Source organism: Poecile atricapillus, chromosome 3, assembly GCF_030490865.1.
Source record: "Poecile atricapillus isolate bPoeAtr1 chromosome 3, bPoeAtr1.hap1, whole genome shotgun sequence".
NCBI classification, from domain to species: Eukaryota; Metazoa; Chordata; class Aves; order Passeriformes; family Paridae; genus Poecile; species Poecile atricapillus.
This window is the reverse complement of record NC_081251.1, coordinates 91,047,527-91,066,574: the sequence shown is the minus strand read 5'-3', so window position 1 is coordinate 91,066,574 and position 19,048 is coordinate 91,047,527. Positions and strand designations below refer to the sequence as shown.

General features: G+C 34.9%; 1 protein-coding gene across 2 annotated transcripts in view; it reads right to left on the bottom strand.

The window, feature by feature from the left end:
• The window catches only part of LRPPRC (leucine rich pentatricopeptide repeat containing), an 86,734-nt gene that overhangs the window by 44,948 nt on the left and 22,738 nt on the right, over nt 1-19,048 (bottom strand). For both annotated transcript variants that reach the window (XM_058834304.1, XM_058834305.1), the window contains exons 12-23: nt 17,332-17,450; nt 16,615-16,708; nt 13,422-13,491; nt 10,284-10,311; nt 7,963-8,020; nt 6,711-6,817; nt 6,421-6,498; nt 6,044-6,097; nt 5,229-5,342; nt 3,922-4,052; nt 2,452-2,537; nt 609-813 (exon numbers count right to left, since the gene is read on the bottom strand). In XM_058834304.1, coding sequence (XP_058690287.1) covers nt 609-813; nt 2,452-2,537; nt 3,922-4,052; nt 5,229-5,342; nt 6,044-6,097; nt 6,421-6,498; nt 6,711-6,817; nt 7,963-8,020; nt 10,284-10,311; nt 13,422-13,491; nt 16,615-16,708; nt 17,332-17,450 — 1,144 coding nt within the window. The remainder of the gene's footprint in view (nt 1-608; nt 814-2,451; nt 2,538-3,921; nt 4,053-5,228; nt 5,343-6,043; nt 6,098-6,420; nt 6,499-6,710; nt 6,818-7,962; nt 8,021-10,283; nt 10,312-13,421; nt 13,492-16,614; nt 16,709-17,331; nt 17,451-19,048) is intronic.

The following is a 19,048-nucleotide window of genomic DNA, read 5'->3' as shown; positions in this document are numbered from 1 at the left end:
GTACAAAACTCCTTTTCTCTAACAAAGGGTATAAAAAGTATATATAGGCAAAACCCCTCAAACATAACAGACCACAGTATTTTCTTTGCATTTTAAACTCGGCAACACAGCAGCCTACTGGCAATGATATCAAATTACCTGAATTACATGAATTGAAAATACTTCAGTGTTCAACAACCACCCTGCAACTCACCTGAGATATATTGGAAAGCACAGCAAAATACTGCTGTTTTGATATGAAAACACGTTCCACTTAACCACAAGAGCTGAGTCTGCACCTATCATGCTCTGAATAGCTATCTTGTCAAACAGACTTTAAAACAAGCTAATTCATAAGCATATTCCAACATTTAGCCACTTCATCTCTGATATGCCCATAAAACACAGCTGTTGTTCCCAGAGATCATGACATGATGTCTAGCTGATGGAAAGAGATTTAGCTAAGTTAAGAAAACATATTTGTTCATTACTACTCCAAGATCACTTCAGTAATTGCATGTGCACGAGCACTTCCAGACATGTATGCGCAGCTGTGAATTGCATACACAGGTCATAGAACACAAATAAATATCATAACTTGCTTCATCTGAAGCCCAAGCATAGCTTACTTTTCAAGGTGAACTGTAATCAGAGGGGAATGAAGGGCAGCAGTTTGCACCAACCCCAGGTTTGCAATGGTCTCATGCAATCGATTCACTCTTTCAACTTCACCTCGCATGGCAGCAGCATTAAGAATGCGGAGAAAAGATGCAACTGTTCTGCCTGAGATAGGAACATCCTTCTCTTTCATCTCCGTTAGAATGTTAATAGCATCTACAATGAAACAACACAAAAGACCCTTAGGTAATTTCATGTAGGGAAAACAAACTGCTATTAAAACAGCATTTCAAACCCAGCAGGAATGTAAATTCTGGTGTATAATGCCGATTTCAAGTTAATTACTACTTGCATTTCTAAACGAGACTACAATTATAAATCCACAATAGCATGGTTTTATCATTTTGCTGCAACTTTGACTACAAATTATAGATAGGAACTGTGTGCCCACTCTGCACCACATAACCCTGTACAGTCTGCCCTATAGCTGCAAGACTCTACTAAATGGATGCTTTTATCGTTCAATGCTAACATCTGCTAAATCACTCCATTGTTTCTTCAGCAGATGGCTTGTCACGAGGCCAGATAATAAAGATATGTTTACACTGTATATACAGCCAGACTAATGGTCTGATACCGATAGGGCCTGTTTGCTGTGTCGATACTAATTAGCCAAGGAGAGCCAATGAAAGCTTTCTAACAGACTGCATGTTAAAACATTAGGTTCATTAAGCTTCATTAGTAAGGCAGAAACAAACATTTTTGTATATGGAACAAGTGCATTTTTATAATGTTCTTAATTATTGCATAGACAGAATGTTTTGATCACGTTACGTTTGGCTACATTTCTGAATTATTTTATTTTCTGAGGGACGTTTATGGTCTTAAAAGCAAGCTCATATTTTCAAACTGCTTAATGTAGAGGTAGACATGATCTGATTTATTGTGATTTGTACAACATCAGCTTTATTTATTATTTTTCTAACAGTAATCTTAATAAGAGGCCAAGACAAATTTCAAAGGAAGTTCTTACATGAAAAAAATTGTATTAGCTTTTTTCTTTTACTTTACAGTGTTTTAAATAAAACCATTACATTTTGTGTCTAGGCTTAGACCGTGTTTTTTAGGGTTAGCGTAGTTGTTGCTCTACAAAATCACAGAACTCAATATTCAGAATCATCTTTTAAAGCTAATGACAGTCTAGAGCTCTTTTTAAAGATAAACCAAACCATGTAAACCACAGAATTATATTAGACTAAATTACAAAAGTGAAAGAGGTAGCATTTTAATGCAAACACCTAGAAATATGAAATAGGCAGTTTGCAGAACATTCATTAAAAAGCCGAAATTTCCAAGCAGTTTACAGATTGAATATAAAATTCAATAGCAAACACAAAAAAGAATAGTAACAGAAAAATATATACTTTATGGAAAGTTAAATTATTTTTTTGCAGTACTTGGCTCTTACGAGAAGGTTATTTTTATAGGTTTTATGTTCAGCCTTCAGACCTTCTTAAGCAAAAACAAAGCCATTAGTCTAGGCACATACGCAATTTGTGCCATAAGTCATGATCTTCAAACTCAATCCAAACAGCAATGCTAATAAAAACTAGCTGCAGAAATGCAAAAAGCACTGAGCTGTGCAAATGTAAATGACAAGCTTGCCAATCCATTAAAACTAATGGCCTGCACTGTCCAAGCATCTCTGGTTGAATTCACATGCAAATTTGTATGCAAAATGTTCAAGCACTTTTCAGGACATGATATACCACTAATATCAACTCACATTTTTATTCTTGAGGCAAGATACCTTTATTATATAGCAGAAACAGACAATGAAAGCAAATGGATTACCTTCTAGTCTACCATGCTTTTCTAAGACTTCTACCAGCGCTACGTACTTTCCACTGTCAAGAGCAACAGGTGAATTCTTAGGGAAGCTGGAAATTAAAGCATTAAGAATTTTATCCACAGATGCTCACATTTTATAGCTTCAGCTTAAAGATGAATTTTTAAAAGTACATAACACAACAACAGCACTAAGAGCTAAAAATAATAGTAAGCCTTAAAGGAAAAAATCTGATAGAACTGAAAAGATTCATCGTTAGAACATGATTTAGAAATATGAGCCAAAATTTATATTTTTGAGAAATAGTCATATGTTTAATTATTTGGTAGTTATTGCATAAAAGAGGGTATTTTTCAGCAGCCTGGGAAGAAAACATTGCAGATGACTGGAACACAGCTATATTTTTTTGATTCACCTAAGTTAAAAGCTAGTATTTTAAAGTTTCTGCTATGCATTGTTTCTTTTCTCTGGAAGTACTAAAAGTTAATTCCTCCACTGCTGTTTCTTTGTCTAACAATCCAAAGAGGCACTTCTTTCCAATATGAGCCTACGCTTTAGGCAGATCAGTAAAAATGCCTTACCGCAGTGAAACTCCAGCAGAAGACTGAATTTCACTCCTTCAAGCTCACTCTGGGGACTGTGTGAGAGCAGAAGTGCAGGCAAAGCCTATGCACAACCCTTACATGTAGAGTGGCAAAATTCTTCATATTCACAGTTCAATCATTCCACATTATTTCTAACACTGGCAGGATGTGATAAGCACCTGCCTGCCAACCTATTGTAAAACCTAAGCAAGTACTTTGTGGGTGTATGTGAGAGAGAGAACCTGAAAGTCATACATAACTTGTTTTTGATTCACTATAGCATCAGACCAAAAGGAGCCTTTTGAGGGAAAATGGAAAGGGGCAAATACAAGGATCATCTACAAGAATTTGCTCCAGGCTAAGTCATGCATGACATGTTTTAGCTGGGAGCTAACTTTTACATCCAAGATAAAAAGAACTGAATATAAAAATTTAAAATAGAATGCTTGTTGACAGTCTTAAAGTAACACTACTCAAACAGTGCTATTCTAAAAACAATTTAGGTTTTATACACATTCTAAATACATTCTAGGTGCTTTGTAACACACAATACAGGTACCTCTCTTTAACTGCAAATTAAGCCAAACTTAAATTTAGACACTATGCATGTTTAAAATAAAAATAAAACACATCTTATGCAGCCATCTTCCCTTTTCAAAATAAAAATAAAAATATTACTGACCACACAAAGTAGCTGCTTCTAATGTTCAACTACACAAAGCAGATTTTTTGTTTCCTAAAACCACACCCATGACTGTTTTAAATGCACATACATTGTTGGGGAAACTAATTAAAAATGGATGAGGGGGTTAATACTCAACCTACTTAATTCAACAAGGTCTGTGTATCAGCATAAATCTCTGTGACATGTTTCAGTGCCGGTGTACTTACACTTTTTCTTTCAGGTTCATTGCCTCTTCTACATTATCATGTCGACAGCACAAATTTATTAAGGCTGCATAGCCACCGACAACCATGTCCGGTTCGTATTTGGCTTTCACTTCAAGGGCTTTTTGCATATTCTAAAATAGGAACAAAGCAAAGATGTGAACTAGAGGAAAAGTCAATCTGACATTATGAATCTTATGCATTCAGTGTGCAGTTACATGACTGATCACATACAAAAACGCATTGCTGTAATGCTAGCAAATTTTAAGAGTGAGAGCTGTTTTGCAAACATTATTTTTGTAGAACACCTTTAACACTAATTTGAGAATAGACTTCTAAATAAATTTTCTTGCTTTGCATTTATATTTCTTGCATTTTTTAATGTAAGAGACTTTTAATTACAGGACCGTGAACATGATTAACCCATATTCTAAAACAGTTCTTATTTATTTGGAATTCATAACCACTTTCACCTGGTACACTGCCAAACACATAAGAAAACTACTTTCTAAAGAATAAAAAACTACTTAATAATTCCATAGAAAGCTTATTTTTCTATAAACTCTTATTCATACATTTGACCACTTTGAACTTGCAATGGTGTTTGCATCTAGGTTTATTTCATATGCAAAATTGGAGAGATACACAGCTGAGATACACAACTCTTTCTAAATTGTGTTCATAGCAAGAGAGAATATTGTGCTATCATCTGCACAACTGTTACTTTTCCTATATATCCAGCTTTATAGGCAGGATCATACTGAACAAGAAACCGAACAAAAGTGTGGTGATACCCCACAAATTACAGACACACAGTAAATGAATGTAAACTACAGCTGGACGCCTGCCGAATGAAGGCAAGAGACCCTTTATCTCAGAAGAGCTTTCCTCCTGCAGGAAAATGGAATTTCAATCCCTGCATTAACAACCTAGTAATATTTGAATTGCAAATGACTAGTGCATGTATCAGTTGCTTGACAATCTAGATATAAGAGACCGGAGCCATGGCTTGAAAGGACATTTGGCATGTATGATAAACCTATCACAGCTGTTACTATCATTCACTTTGCAGATTATTGTAAACAAACTTCAGCAACCCCAAAACATGCCATTCAAGGTGTTGCTGAAATTAGTTAACCTTTTGATTTAATTGCTTTTTGCACTTATGTTTGATTTATAAGCATCAAACCATGAAACCTGAAGCACAGCACTTGTCTTTGCTTAACTATGTCTTTCCATAACACAGTCATTTATGTCCCTTTAAAAATATAGCTATGTGTTTCTAATTATCTCTGCATTGCTTAAGATACCTCTTCTTCACAAAGAGCATGTATGAGTTGTTTCAAGACATCTGTAATAGGCTGGTTTTCAGCTTTTCGCTTTTCTAGTTTCTTCTCCAAAGCAGACACGTCAGATTTAGCACTCTAAATGGAGGTAACAGAAAGAATGTTAATTGCAAAAACAACCTTCCCTGAACAACTTGTCGGATCGCTTTAATAAAAGACAGACAAAATAATCCTCTTCCTTCATACGCGAAAAAAAAATTTAAATCATTTAAGGTGCTTTTATCTGTTTAAATAGTACATACTAATTGAAGACATGAGCCAGAATACTGTAAAAAAACTCCCCAACATTAAGTCACAGATATACAAAGGTCAACATCCTATTTCTCTTGCGCTCAATTCTTTGTGTTCAGGGAAGTAGGGAAGCCTGTTTCTTTTTCAATCTCCACTTTGCTCAGATCAGAAATGTACATACTTGACACTTGACCATTAGAAGCAGTATGGATTTTTATGGTTCCTGCCACTCAAGTGGATCGCTGTAATTTACAAACTCACACCACTACTGTTAACTAACTAGAACATTCAAAAAGGTATCTACCAGACAGGGAAACTGAGGCACGAAACCTCAGCCAACTCTGAGGTCAGGTATCAGGTCTATGCAAAAATCCGGATAACCTTTGCTCCTATTCAGGAAAGTAACCTCTGAACTTCAAATGGTAGATTTCAATAATGTTAATATACTTCCATGACCTGAAAGCTATTGATTACACTTCATCTAAACCCCATATCCAAACAGTATTATTACCGTAAGAACAAGCATAGCTATCTGTGAATTTACTTACTTCTGGAATGTTGTCTGTAGACTGAGATTTTTTATGACACAGTAACCTTGCATCCTGAAATTCAAAGACAAAAATATCACTGATCTCCCCGAAAGTTCAATCTTTAAGTAAGTGTATCATACTAAAAAGGTTCAAGGTAATTATATAATAGCAATGGTAAAAAAAGCTGTGTTCTGCAGCATTATTATGCGGACTTGAAACAGCACTTATTAAACGTATCTCTTTCACATTAGAAATGAAACCAGCTACAACAGTGAAAAATCATAGAAAGGTTAAAAGGCTTACATATAATCACTGCATGAAGATATTTATTTTGCAAAGGAGAATATATTCAGAGATTTCTTTAGATTCAAAGTAATTGCTATAGAACCACAGACCTTAATTAATTCAGGAACTTGAGAGGAGTCCAGCAGTCTGCAAATGCCGCTGTAGTGGCTTGTAGGGATAACTATATTCTGTACCAAGAGGTGGGGAAAAAATTATATGAGTTTTGAAACACAACCAAACTGAAATTTGTCTAACAGAAATTATCTCAGACGTAATTCAAGTCTCCAGCTCTTGCATGTCATTGAGAAGTGGTCTGGTTGTACTTAAAAGCAGCAATTTCAAACCTAATAGATACATGTCAGGCAGGACAGGCATTATGTAGCAAAAAATGAAATGGTACCATCTTCTTCAGCTGATGGAAGTATTGTCTCAAACGCTCCTCCTTGGCCTGTACCTCTGAGTCACTCATGCTGTCAATCAAGTGATAAAGAAAATAGCCAACAGCTTCTGTGGAAAAAAACAAGAGAAAGCATTCCACTAAAATTACCGAGACTGTCATGTTATCAAGATTAATTTATAAGAAATCATTTTGGTGTGAGATGTCACCCTGATGAGAGGCTCTGAAATGGCAACAATGATCACTGAGGCATAGAGATTATGTGGTTTGGGAGCACATATCTAACTGGTGAGTGAAAGGAATATTAATTATTTTCAGACCTAGTGACAGCTTTTCAGTACAGAATCTTACTTCAATCTATTTTTTTCCACTACTGTGTGACAGAAGTGGTACTGCCCAAGGCCTTCTCCCCCTTTCCTGCCTGCTACCCCAAATAGTTGCCACAAATATTTTGTCACTGCTCAAAAGAAAAAACAGATTTCTAACACTTTGCATATTTATTCTGTACATTTTACCCATTATATTCCATTAGCAAGCTACATTAAGTATTGTAATATTAATGTAACAGCATACAAAAATATTTTAACCATTTGAGCAAGTAACAATGAAGAAAATGCCTATTAGCCAATGCAAGTCAAAGATTAACATATTTCATCAAGTTATGCTAAATATCTTATCTATGCAGTGCAAAAACATGTGGGGTCCTGTAGTTCTCTCCGGAACAGGAAGAGCATCAAGTATTGTATTCTCAAAGGTTAGCTGTCCCCATACCTCCTTGCCCCTCTGGCTCTGAAAGGAGGGGAAAAAACCAAACCATTTTTTTAAAAAACACATTAAACCAAAAAAAAAACCAACTTATTTCAACATAAAATACTTGGGATATTAAGTACCATTTTGTCTCACAAAATCAGTACCTTTACTACTAAAAGTAAAAGTAGGTTGAAAAATTGTTTGTTTGGGGTTTAAGTATTTAAGCACAGATACTGTATTCCTTCTAAACCTCCATTTTAATCTATCAATTTAGAAAAATAAAATCATTATCAGCAAGATTTGTTTATAATTCTAAAAAAAAAGTATCTCGTGGATCTCACAGAATATGCTCTGATTATTTGAATCAGGATTTTACCCAACATGTTTTCAAATTTCACTTTCAAAAAGAAGCAATCAGTGTTTACTGCTGTAATCCCTCAAACCCATCATTACACAGAAGAACGGATTTGTGGATAAGTTACAATCATAGAAATTGAAACTCTACCAGTTGGTCCTGGAGGCGTCAGGCAATAACGTTCATCCTTGTACAACAGTTCTGTTATCTGGTAAGACAGAATAATCGTACATTGCAGCCAAAAGAAGCAAGCAAGGACAAATAGTATCTGAAATTGAATTCTCAAAATAATAAAGCATCTCTCTGTTAAAGTATTATTCTTTACCACATCATAGTCATTCTCTAAGAAACACAAAGGGGTTTTTGGTAAATAACAGGGCTTCCTTGAAAAAAATATTGCAAACAGAAATGCTTTCTGAGGTATGGCATTAAGACAGAGAACACTCCAGTATTCTGTTTATGTATCATTCTACAGGAAGTTAGCTATCCTAAGACACTGCTTAAAGCGTGTCACTCCTGAAGATGCGACAATTATATTCCAATTTACCGAAAGGCTGAAATTGTCCTAAAAAGCTTCTTATTTTTTATATCTGAAAGAAGCAAACACAAAAAAATAATAAAGGAACAACATTTACCATGCTTTCCTAGAATTAAGCTAACTGGTACAGCTAGTTATAAATAAGCTATTGTAAATAAGTGTAATTTTGAATGACAAAACATGCATTCATAAAAATTAATTACATTCAACTACAGTTAGTGCTCATTTGATTTGTCATGCAAACCAAAGAAATACATAGACTTTACTTCCCATGAAAGAAAGGAAGCATTTACCCAAAAGCCCCCACATCTTACCATAAAATACTTTAACCTAAACATCACTTTTAAAATAATTTGACTGTACTTAAGGAAATTAAGTAATTTTTATTAATTAAATCTTCAGTTAAAAACTGAAATTGTGTTTCAAGAATTTTTGTTTTTTCTCATATGATTCTAATACTGCAATCTCAAAGAAGTCAGGGGATGAATTCTCTGCATCTCTGCCAAAGTGCTGTGTTTTAAGTAATGACAAAAGAAAAGGAACCCTCACCTTCAATCATTGATGAAAAAGGACAAATAAAGACAGAAAATACCAAATGTGCAACTGAGTATCTTATCTTTTCTACCAACACCATAGACACTGTTCAGTTAAACTACAGCCTTTTTTCTGCCCTTTCCCCCTCATCTTCCTATGACAAATCAATATACACTGCAATAAAATCCAAAGAAGACCTAACATATCTTTTGAATCAAATATCAGAATACTAAAAGGAATGAATTACAAAAAAATATTTTAATATATTTGTATCTAAGTATCTATTTCCCAAGTTAATATTTCTTATTTTAGAAGTTCAATGTGTGTATTTAACCTTAAGCTTAGTTAAGACAACAAAATTTTTCTTTCATTGTTATGAAGAGCAGAATTAACTCTAGATATTACTTCACGTGCAGAGCACCATTACTTCAGCTCTCTGTCCTTCAAAATTATTTCCATAATGGGAGCAATAAGAGACCCTCTTTTTCTCTGCTCTCCCTTTTTTATTTTAATGCAAAAAAAGAAGTAGAGAGACAGAAGACAAAAACATCCTCTCACCAGAATCATCACATAACAGTAAAAAGAAATAAAATAGAAAAAATCCTGCACTGATTTTATGCAAATCATTGATCAGTGACTTTCCAAATATCAGTTTCCATTTCATTCCAAGATTTCTTTGCGAAATCTAAAGTGTACTTTTATTAATCAGCAGTTACAGTACTGAAGAGTAACAACAAAAAGCACAGTGCATCCCTTCCCAAATTTTGAAACCACATCCAAAGCAGTATCTGCCAACATCTACTCTATTAGAATGCTGTGCAAAATGTAATGACCAAGTTATATTGCAGTGTCTTTCTAATGTAGCTTTAACATAGGGTCGGCAAAATAATAAGTCATTTCCCTTTGAGTTCATCCAGGTAATTTCTTTTATCTGGCTTTGACTTTGATGCTTACATATAAGATAATATATGCTTATAGTCATATGACAGAAACTTTGAAAAACTAAGTCTGCTGTATTATCTTATTAGCACCAGTGTGAGGACGGAGGAAGAAAGTTTAAGGAGGGCAGGAAAGTGAATTGATGCCAGATGGCACAACCACGGCAGACTTTGTTCTAGAAGCTACAACCACCTTCAACTGTAACTACATTGATCTAGAAATTGCAGTAGAATAAGCTAAATAACATGGTAACACCACACTTGATTTTTAACGGTTTCACTTAACTGCCCGATTTGACAACTCAGTTTGATACACTTGTCCAATCTGCCACTAACAGAAGCCTTGCTCAGATTAAACAGATCTACAATTTTTAGTCTCAGAATTCAGATTTACAATAATGCACCATAAGCATGCAATGCCTAAGAATCTTGATTTTATTTACAGTTTTAACTCCACTTACCTCGCTCCACAGATGTACATCATCTGAGCTGAAGAGGGCAGCAAAGGATAACAAATTAAAAGCAACAGAATGATTTTACTCATGGAGCTTTCTTTAAAACAACACAGAACATTAATACATAGGATCTTATTCAGATGAAATTAAAATACAGTAACTGCCACATACTGTTTAAACCAATTTTTTACAGAATAACTTTAGGACTTTTTACTGCACTCAATATGGTCATAATTTCTGCTAAAAAAACCTAAAATAATACAACAGTCTAAATAGATCACTTGCGACTAGAAAGTGCTTTAGTTTTGGTCTTACTTCAATTTTTTTAACATATCCTAATTGTATTTTTTTGTATTATACTTCTCTATTTAGCATTCCAAGAAAATAAGCTTCATTCAAATAAGCTGCACTTTACAAAGAAAACACTTGATACATGGAATTTGCTAGGAAAAAAAAAACTAACTCTCCTGTGCATCAGACTTTTAATATACCAAGATAACTACTGGCAGATATTAATGCATTTATACAAAACAAGAAAGTAATCAAATTTCTTAAGGTGTAATGCTTACTATAGTGAGAGAAACACATATTTTTAAAAGTAGAAACAAAACAGAATTTCTCCCCTCATAGATTGAAATGGAACTTCAAGGAAGAACACTTCTCTGTACATCATGAGGTTACAACCAAAAATCATGTCAACCAGTTCACTAAAGCATAAAAACCTTGACATCTTAATGTAAACCAGCTGTCGGAAGTATTAAAAACCTGATGTTTTTCTGTAATTCATAGAATTTCAAAATTTTCATTAGAAGCTATAACTTTTCAAGAACTGTAACTTTTCAACAACTATAAAACAGCATTAACATAGGCAAGGGTAAGAGAACAAAAACTTATGACATGATTTAATCTTCCTGTAATTCTCATTAGAGGAAAATAAGATGTCAGTCTGAACAGATGCACAAAAATTCCAACACATTCACAGAAGTTTAGGATTTTATTTAGGAAGTTCAAGCCTATGAAACATTTGTTCTTTCTGTGCAACTGCCACTTGTATTTGAAAATGAGTCAAATGCAGGTCCATACAGAGGGAAAAGAAAATGCCATCTCTGACATTAGTTAAGCTTTATTGGGTGAACTCATTCCACCACTGACAGGATGACAACGAACAGCAGATATCAAATGCGTCAATTGCCTAAAGTACTTGACTCTGAAATAGTAATGGTACATCAGGCAAATAGAATGGGAATACTTTGAAGCAGTTACTAGAGAAGAGCAGTTCCAACAGAAATCCATGAACTAGTCTGCCACAGACATTGTTCATGTGTCCCTGGCATTCTTACCCTGTACTTTTGTATTCCAATCCTGAACTTTGTTCATCTGAACACTCAAGACCTGCATTTAGCCATAAAATTTTGCAACAGTCTTTACAAAACCTATGAATACTCTTTCTTCTCTCTTATCATACCCTCAAGTTTCATGCTCAGGCTGTTCTAGCCATTAAATTTAAAACAGAAAAGGCAACATGAGTGGGTATGCTTTGAGAAATAATGCAAGGGTAAAATCTGAGCAGAGGTGACCTTGAACACAGTGTCTGAAACTGGGTAGCAAGAAAGACAAACAAAAGAATAATACAAAACAGATAAACAAAACTTATGCAACACTTAAAAGTGGCATGGAAAGCTGAAGTAAAAAGCAAAAAAAAAAAAAAACCACCACTACCTCACCCGCCAAAAAAAAATCACATCAGAAGATCCCTAACCTTAATATCCATCAGAATTCTGAGGTTTTAGCCTAGATGTCCAAAAACTGTTGTAATCAGAACAGCAAGAACTGTTTCATTTGAGCAAAACTATAATTTTTAGGAACTAGCTTGCTAGCAAGATGATGACATTTTGAAGATACTTTAAATCACATTCTGCACACCTGCACAGTTCCCCAGTGGCAGGGATATTTCAGGTTAGGGTTGGGTTACCAGTGTTGGTAAACATTGACATGGTTTGCTTTCTACGGAAAGTCCTACTTCAGCTGGATATTTATCTATACTTACAGAGAGAAAATGTGTTTAGAAAATCTGTTACTTTAATTAATACATCTGAAACAGATGGTTCTGGGGCTGACTATTTAAAGGAATAGCAATATAGTCCTACTGGATCTAAAATATTACATCACTTATCCCTTGGATTCGAAGGCCAGCTAGGGCCGAGCTAACAAACCAATTTAACACTGGTTCACTTTTTATCCTCTTTCTGCCATGATACAACAGGACCAGCTAGACAGAACATGCAATTTAGTAGGAAATTATTTTGGGCATATTCACCTGTTATATTTTACTAATAATCCAACACAAACACAGTTCTAATTCACACTCATTACAAAATTCCAGGAAATCAGCCTTCAAACCCTGGTCCTGAGTAATATTAGGTGACTTCTCTTGTCCCCTGTGGTGTAGGCATGCGAAAAAAACCCCTATCAATCCCAGTCCTAAACATTTGAGTGGGGCAAGCAGTGCATTATAGAAGTGCTTGCTAAGTCACATATACTTGCATAAGCATAAGACAATCTTGCAAATTCATAAGGAGCCCTCCTTGCAGAATAGGACCATATGACTGTGAATACAAAGTCTTGACAACATAGGTCAGAACTAGGTGTTACATGTGAGTGTTCAGGAGCCATATTAACCCAGAGGGCACAGAAAGTTAGCAGATGTAGCAGAATATGCCAGGCTCCTACTGGTATTTCATCTTCATCAAGTGCCCTATTACTTTAATAGTTAATAGTGATAATCTTTAGGGAAATTTTACAGTAGCATAGACATTTATAAAAAAAAAAGTGAATAAATATAAACCTCAAATGTTTACTACTCTAAGTTTATATACTGGCAAATAGCACAGAACAAAGAATAATGAAATTGTTTTTCATCTACTATATATAATGTTTCAAATGTATGCTTATATATAGCAGAGGCAAGGAAAATGAGGAAAGCAGGGAGGAACAACAGTATCTCCTACTGGATACTTGGAATGCTGCTTCTAAGACATGGACATTGGGGGCAAAAGACTGGACAGACTTGTGCTCAACAAGACAAAAAAACGAGGGAACTTTGTTACATAGGAAAAAAAAAAAGTATTCCTATATTGACCTTACCTTTTAAAACCCAAAATGAGGCTGCTTCTAAACAGACGCCAATCGATAGAAGGTGTGTTTGCTGAAGACACTATAAATGAAAGCAATGTTTCTCAATAGTCATTGTCAAAAAATCTCTGAACAGCAACAACTCAGCAAATCGCGTAAATAGACCATCACTTGAAAAACTATTTTGATAGCTTACTAAATGCTGACAAACATTTATAAACCAAGATTTAAAAATCAAAGTGTTTGAAAGAGTCCTGGTTTTATCAGCTCTAAATCGGATCCATTTCAAAAGCAATCAGATATTCAGAGAGTGAGAAGTTTTCCCTCTACATTACCTTTAATGTCAATAATTAATAAATTAGCTTTTTATACAAATTATTAATTGCATAAAGCATCTTTCTCTGTAAGAAAGTACAAGACCAATTCCAAAAAGCAAAACAAACCTAAAACAATACTAATCAGGAAAACCTGAGATATTAGTGCTGAAACAAAAAAAGATCCACTGAAGGCAAATGATTTGCTAGCTAATTGTTTCAGACTGAACACCTGCCTTAAAATAGGTTTTAATTTTTTGCCTTTTATTTTTTAAAATAATAATAAAAATAAAAATTCAAAAATCTATGCAAAAATCAATGGCACAACATTTTCTTAAGTGTTTGCTTCTGCTAGTATAAATTCCCTGACAAGAAAGAAAAAGTAGCACCATCTAAAGTGCTATCTACTGAATTAAATTAAATCTAAGGGGAAAAAAGAGACAAATATACAGTACTATATGTTGTTACATACAATAGTATTTTAACATGAAGGAAATTGCAAAATCACTTAAAATTAGATATCACTAAGAGGTCATTTAAAATTATGCTTCATGTCCTTATCTTTACATCATTACTTGACTAAATATTCCATAGCATTCTACCTTCCTCCTGTATTTTTGCTGTCTCTCATTCCAGCATCGCAGACCAGCAAAGAAAAGAAATACAGCAGTGGGTGTGTTTATGTCCTGTGCGAAGTTATCATCATCTCACTTCAGCATCACAATGGAATTAACTGCTGTAAAAACCTGACTGCACAGGGCCCTTTCAGCAAGGGCTGCAATATGGTAGAAGATAACCAAAATAAAAACACCAACTCTAAATGAACCTGGGAAGTCAAAGGTAAGAACATGCTAAGAGCACTTCCTTAGTCTGAATCTGGTTTTAAATGCTGAAACATTTCTTTTTGTTTGAAAACCTCAGGTAAAGTTGGTTTCAAGACACCCTCAATACAAATTCTCCTCCAGCAGTATATTAAACTTTTTGCTCATAAAAAGACGAGCAGAAAAGCATCTTAGTATGCTCAGCTGCTGCTGACAATCGGCAACCTGGTTTCCTTAGCAACAAACAAGTCTGAGAAAATCAAGGGGCTGACAATGAAGTGGAATGGAACGGCATGATAAAGGGAAGAAGCGGCTCTCATGTACACTGCCTTATGTGCCCAGATTCCTCAGCTGATGCTTCGGAGTTTTCATCTTGTCAGTAGCAGAAATCTATACATTATAAGGCATGAGAAGCTGAATCAATACACCTAGATAGCAGCCAGCATTAATAACCAACCTTTGCCTCCTCTGACTACACTGATGAGACAATCTCAAACTATTTTCCATACTGCATCTATTTTCCCCTCTTTGTAATACTGCAAAAGGAGACAAGTCAAAAAGAAAAAAAAAAGTCAGCTGTTTAATATCTGTGCCTTATCATCACATAGGTGCTAATTAGATTTACTAGCATTCATTTCAGCTTGGTAAACTATTTACGGAGCAGCTTCCTTTAAAGCTCAAGTTCAAAGAAATTTGATATGTCTCCATGAATTATTAACCCTGGTCTTTGTAAACAGAAATACCACTACAAGATTTAAATTCAACTCACAGACAATGGCTAAATAATATACTATGTGATACTAATTTTGTGACAGTAAGACAGAATTCAATTTACTCTATGTACTTGTGTCATACTTTTGATATATACATTTACCATATACCAGGCATACATGTATTTGTGTCTTACAACAAATAAAAACCAGCCTGTTTCAGTTAAACAGAATGAATGGAGGGGCCTACATTTTCATAGAGAAAAAAAATCACCCAAACTATTTCACATTCCAGAAGAGATTTCATTGTCAATAAAAATAATAAAGAATAGGTATTACGTTTTTGGTTTTTTTCCAATAAAACCAAACCAAACACTGGTAAATTGTAAGGTGAATCTTGAAGATTCACTAATTGCTAACTTTCCAATACCAAAATAAAATCACTGATTAATAACTACTCAATTTTCTCATCTGCAACAGAACAGCTTCCCAGAGTCAGGGTATACAGACTACTTATTTCTGTAGTTGTTAAATAAAACTGTTAATGACAACTGCAGCAAGCAACTGCTTAAGCTTTTCCCTGAGCCTTGGACAAATAAAACTGCTGCTTAAAAAGAGATTATTCGGTACCCGATTTAGCCCAAGTTTAGGTATTTTATTAATATCTCAGTATACTAGGAATATAAACTATTTATTTATATTTTGAAGAGAATCACATATTCCTACTTAACCAAGCAAATTATCCCATCCCATACATTCAGTCAATGACACAAATTAACATTTGCAAGCACTGAGCATCAGAACAGTCTTTGGAGAAAACCCTTAAACATGCTACAATTCAATGCCTAATTAACCAATCACATTTTTAACAGCTTCCATGACCAAGCGATCAGCAGAACACCCTCAGGTTAATGTCAGTGACCATCAGATCTTTAAAGTTGGTTCTTTCATGAGTAACTCTGTAGTACTTCAGAGTCACTTTCTATAGTCATTCATGCTGCAAACAAAGGCAATCCCAGCACCAACCACCTCAGAGGCCTTGTAAAAAACACTTTGCTTAAGCTTCATAAGTACAAGAATGTCACATTCCTGTCACAATCACTGTAAAGCTGTTATTTGCAAATAACTTGTATGTAAATCTTATGCCCAGGTTCAATACCAAAGAAGAATTAAAGTACAATTCATGGTTCAGAATTGGTAGTTTCAATCTGACAAGTCATCATAGAAGACCTCACATGATAAGCACTTCGCTCAAGTTCCCCACATATGCTGAAACATATTAATACAAGTAAATCTCAGCCTACAACCAATCTACATTATCACCAAGTACACAGTAACAAGCAACATGAAAAATACTCACATATAGAAAGAACTTTATCCAGTCTCCCCTGTAGTGCTTCACTTCTTAGTTCTGCCACATAGAACCCAACACCTTCAAACAGGCAGCCATTTTCCTAGAGAAAAAGCAATCAACCGTGGAACTTCACTCAGAAAAGACCTTCTGATACTTCATATTTTTAAACACTTCCTTCTCAAAGGTAACTGTTGAGGACGCAGAAGGTGCTCTACAGAACTCTATATGGCAGCCAAATGAGTTGCTACTGATCAAAAATTTTTTGTTCTGCAATCAACTGCAAGAGACAAAGTTATGAAGGGCAGAGAGACTGGGACACTTAAACTTGGCCTCCAATTCTCAATTCTTTAGTGAGTAAAAAAAAGCTATTCACCAGAAAAAATTGTAGTACTTCCAGTCCCCAGTAAAAGAAAAAAGGCATTTACCATTCATTTACTTTTCCAGTTCAGGAAACAAAAAAGCTACTAGGTCTGGAGCAAAATACTTTGGTTAGCTCTGAAGAAGAAAAGTAGCAGGAAGGAGGCATGATAAATCATCACTGAAAAACTGTTTATATAAATACTCTGTTTATAAAAAACTGTTTGTAAAAAATACTCTAAATATTCTGAACAGGCTTCATTATACCAGGTTCATTTATGGAGCACTTCTTGGATCTAAAGCCCTCACAGAGAACATAAGACACATTGTAATAGTCATTTTTACAAATTTTACATGTAAACTCACCTTCAGCTGGGCACGGGCAGTTTCAGTATCAGCAAAGTTTTTAAAAACATAGTCTGTATATGTTTCTGCATCAAGGTCCACCCCCAATTTGTGCATCACTTTGAGGACCTCAAAGATACCTATCAAGGCAAAATTAATTAGGCTAAGCATTCAAAAATACGAAAACTTGAAAATCAACATACAAAAATAAATGTTGCTTTACAAAAAAAGAAATTGTCTCCTCAATTTCCCACCTTGAAATTGCCATGAAAAATCCTGCAATTCTATTTTAGGTATTAATAGAATGCTTAACTGTGAAACTTAAAATAGATTTACAAAACTTCATATTCTGTGCCGTACTATAAAAACCATGAAAGTTTGGTTTGGTAATTGTTATTATACAAACTTATTTTCTAACACAGCAAATATATGAGTTAGTCATGTTTGCAGAACATATCGAGCATATAGAACATAACAGAGAACATAACAGAACATATAGAACATAACAGAGATGCATATAAAAATGTCCGTATTATTGTGCATAAAAAACAAATCTGAAATTTGATGTAAAGTACCTAAACTCAAGATGCAAACACATTCTTCAATGCATCATACATCCTTAGTTTTGTTCCCAGTATCCAACTCTGACTAGCATTAGAGTTCAGGACTTTTCTCAGAACTTGTTTAGAAGTAATAACATGCTTGTAATCAAACTGGTTGATTACAACACATCAGCTTCAAACTGGAAATCCAGAAGAAGGCTGGAGTCTCCCAAGCCCAGTGAAGCTACATGGTAACTTTTACACAGTTCACATCATGTCACACAACTAGACTGTGTACTAGACTTCTGTAGGGTCACATCTGAAGACACCAGATTCCAATATGTAGTCCAGCAACTACAGTGTAGTTCTAGAGTATATGTCATTCTTTTTAATTGCTCACACTCTTCTGATTTGCAGAAACTTCTTACAGTAACCTTAGCTACCAAACTCTGAACCCCTGTCAAAACCGATACAGGTATAATCATTTTTTGCTGGTCTAAAAATGATTTGTCAGTTGCTGCAGGACACCAGTACCAAACAGCATATGTTTTTTTCAACTTGCATTTCATACTTATTACTTTAAAAATGTCCAAAGTCCCTGTCTTTGCCCTGGAGTGCCACCTATGGAAAAGTGACACTTCCATGAATATTTTATGCAGTGCACCATGGTGCAAATAATCAAATGTGAATTCCCTTTGAGCACTTGAAAATACATGCAGGCAAGTCACACTAGATTAAAGTCGCATCATCTGTTCGAGTTTGCCTTAAACAAAACTCTGATTTTGGCCCAGAATCTGCAAAAATATGAATAAAGAATTCATTACACTAAATTTTTCTTCATTTTTTTTCAAACCTTTCAGATGTTGACGGCTAGTTTCTATTTCATGTTTCTGACATCCCAGAAAATATATTATTTCCCCTTATGCTGAAACCTTTTCAAAAATAACTGTAACACTAAAAAGTAGTTTGAAGACCAAGAACTAGATCCCATAGTGAATAAGGTGTGGTGCACTCAGGAGGTTTGAGCTCAAGGCTGTACGTAGAAGAGTGCAGAAAACAAGCTTGTTAAGCATTCCCACTCTCTAGCAGCCAGACTAGGGCACATTTCCTGAGCAGGAAAGGGCACATATGAGAAACAGAACAGTAGCATAACCGCAAGAGGCAGATAGCACAACCATACTGCATCAAAGTAATTG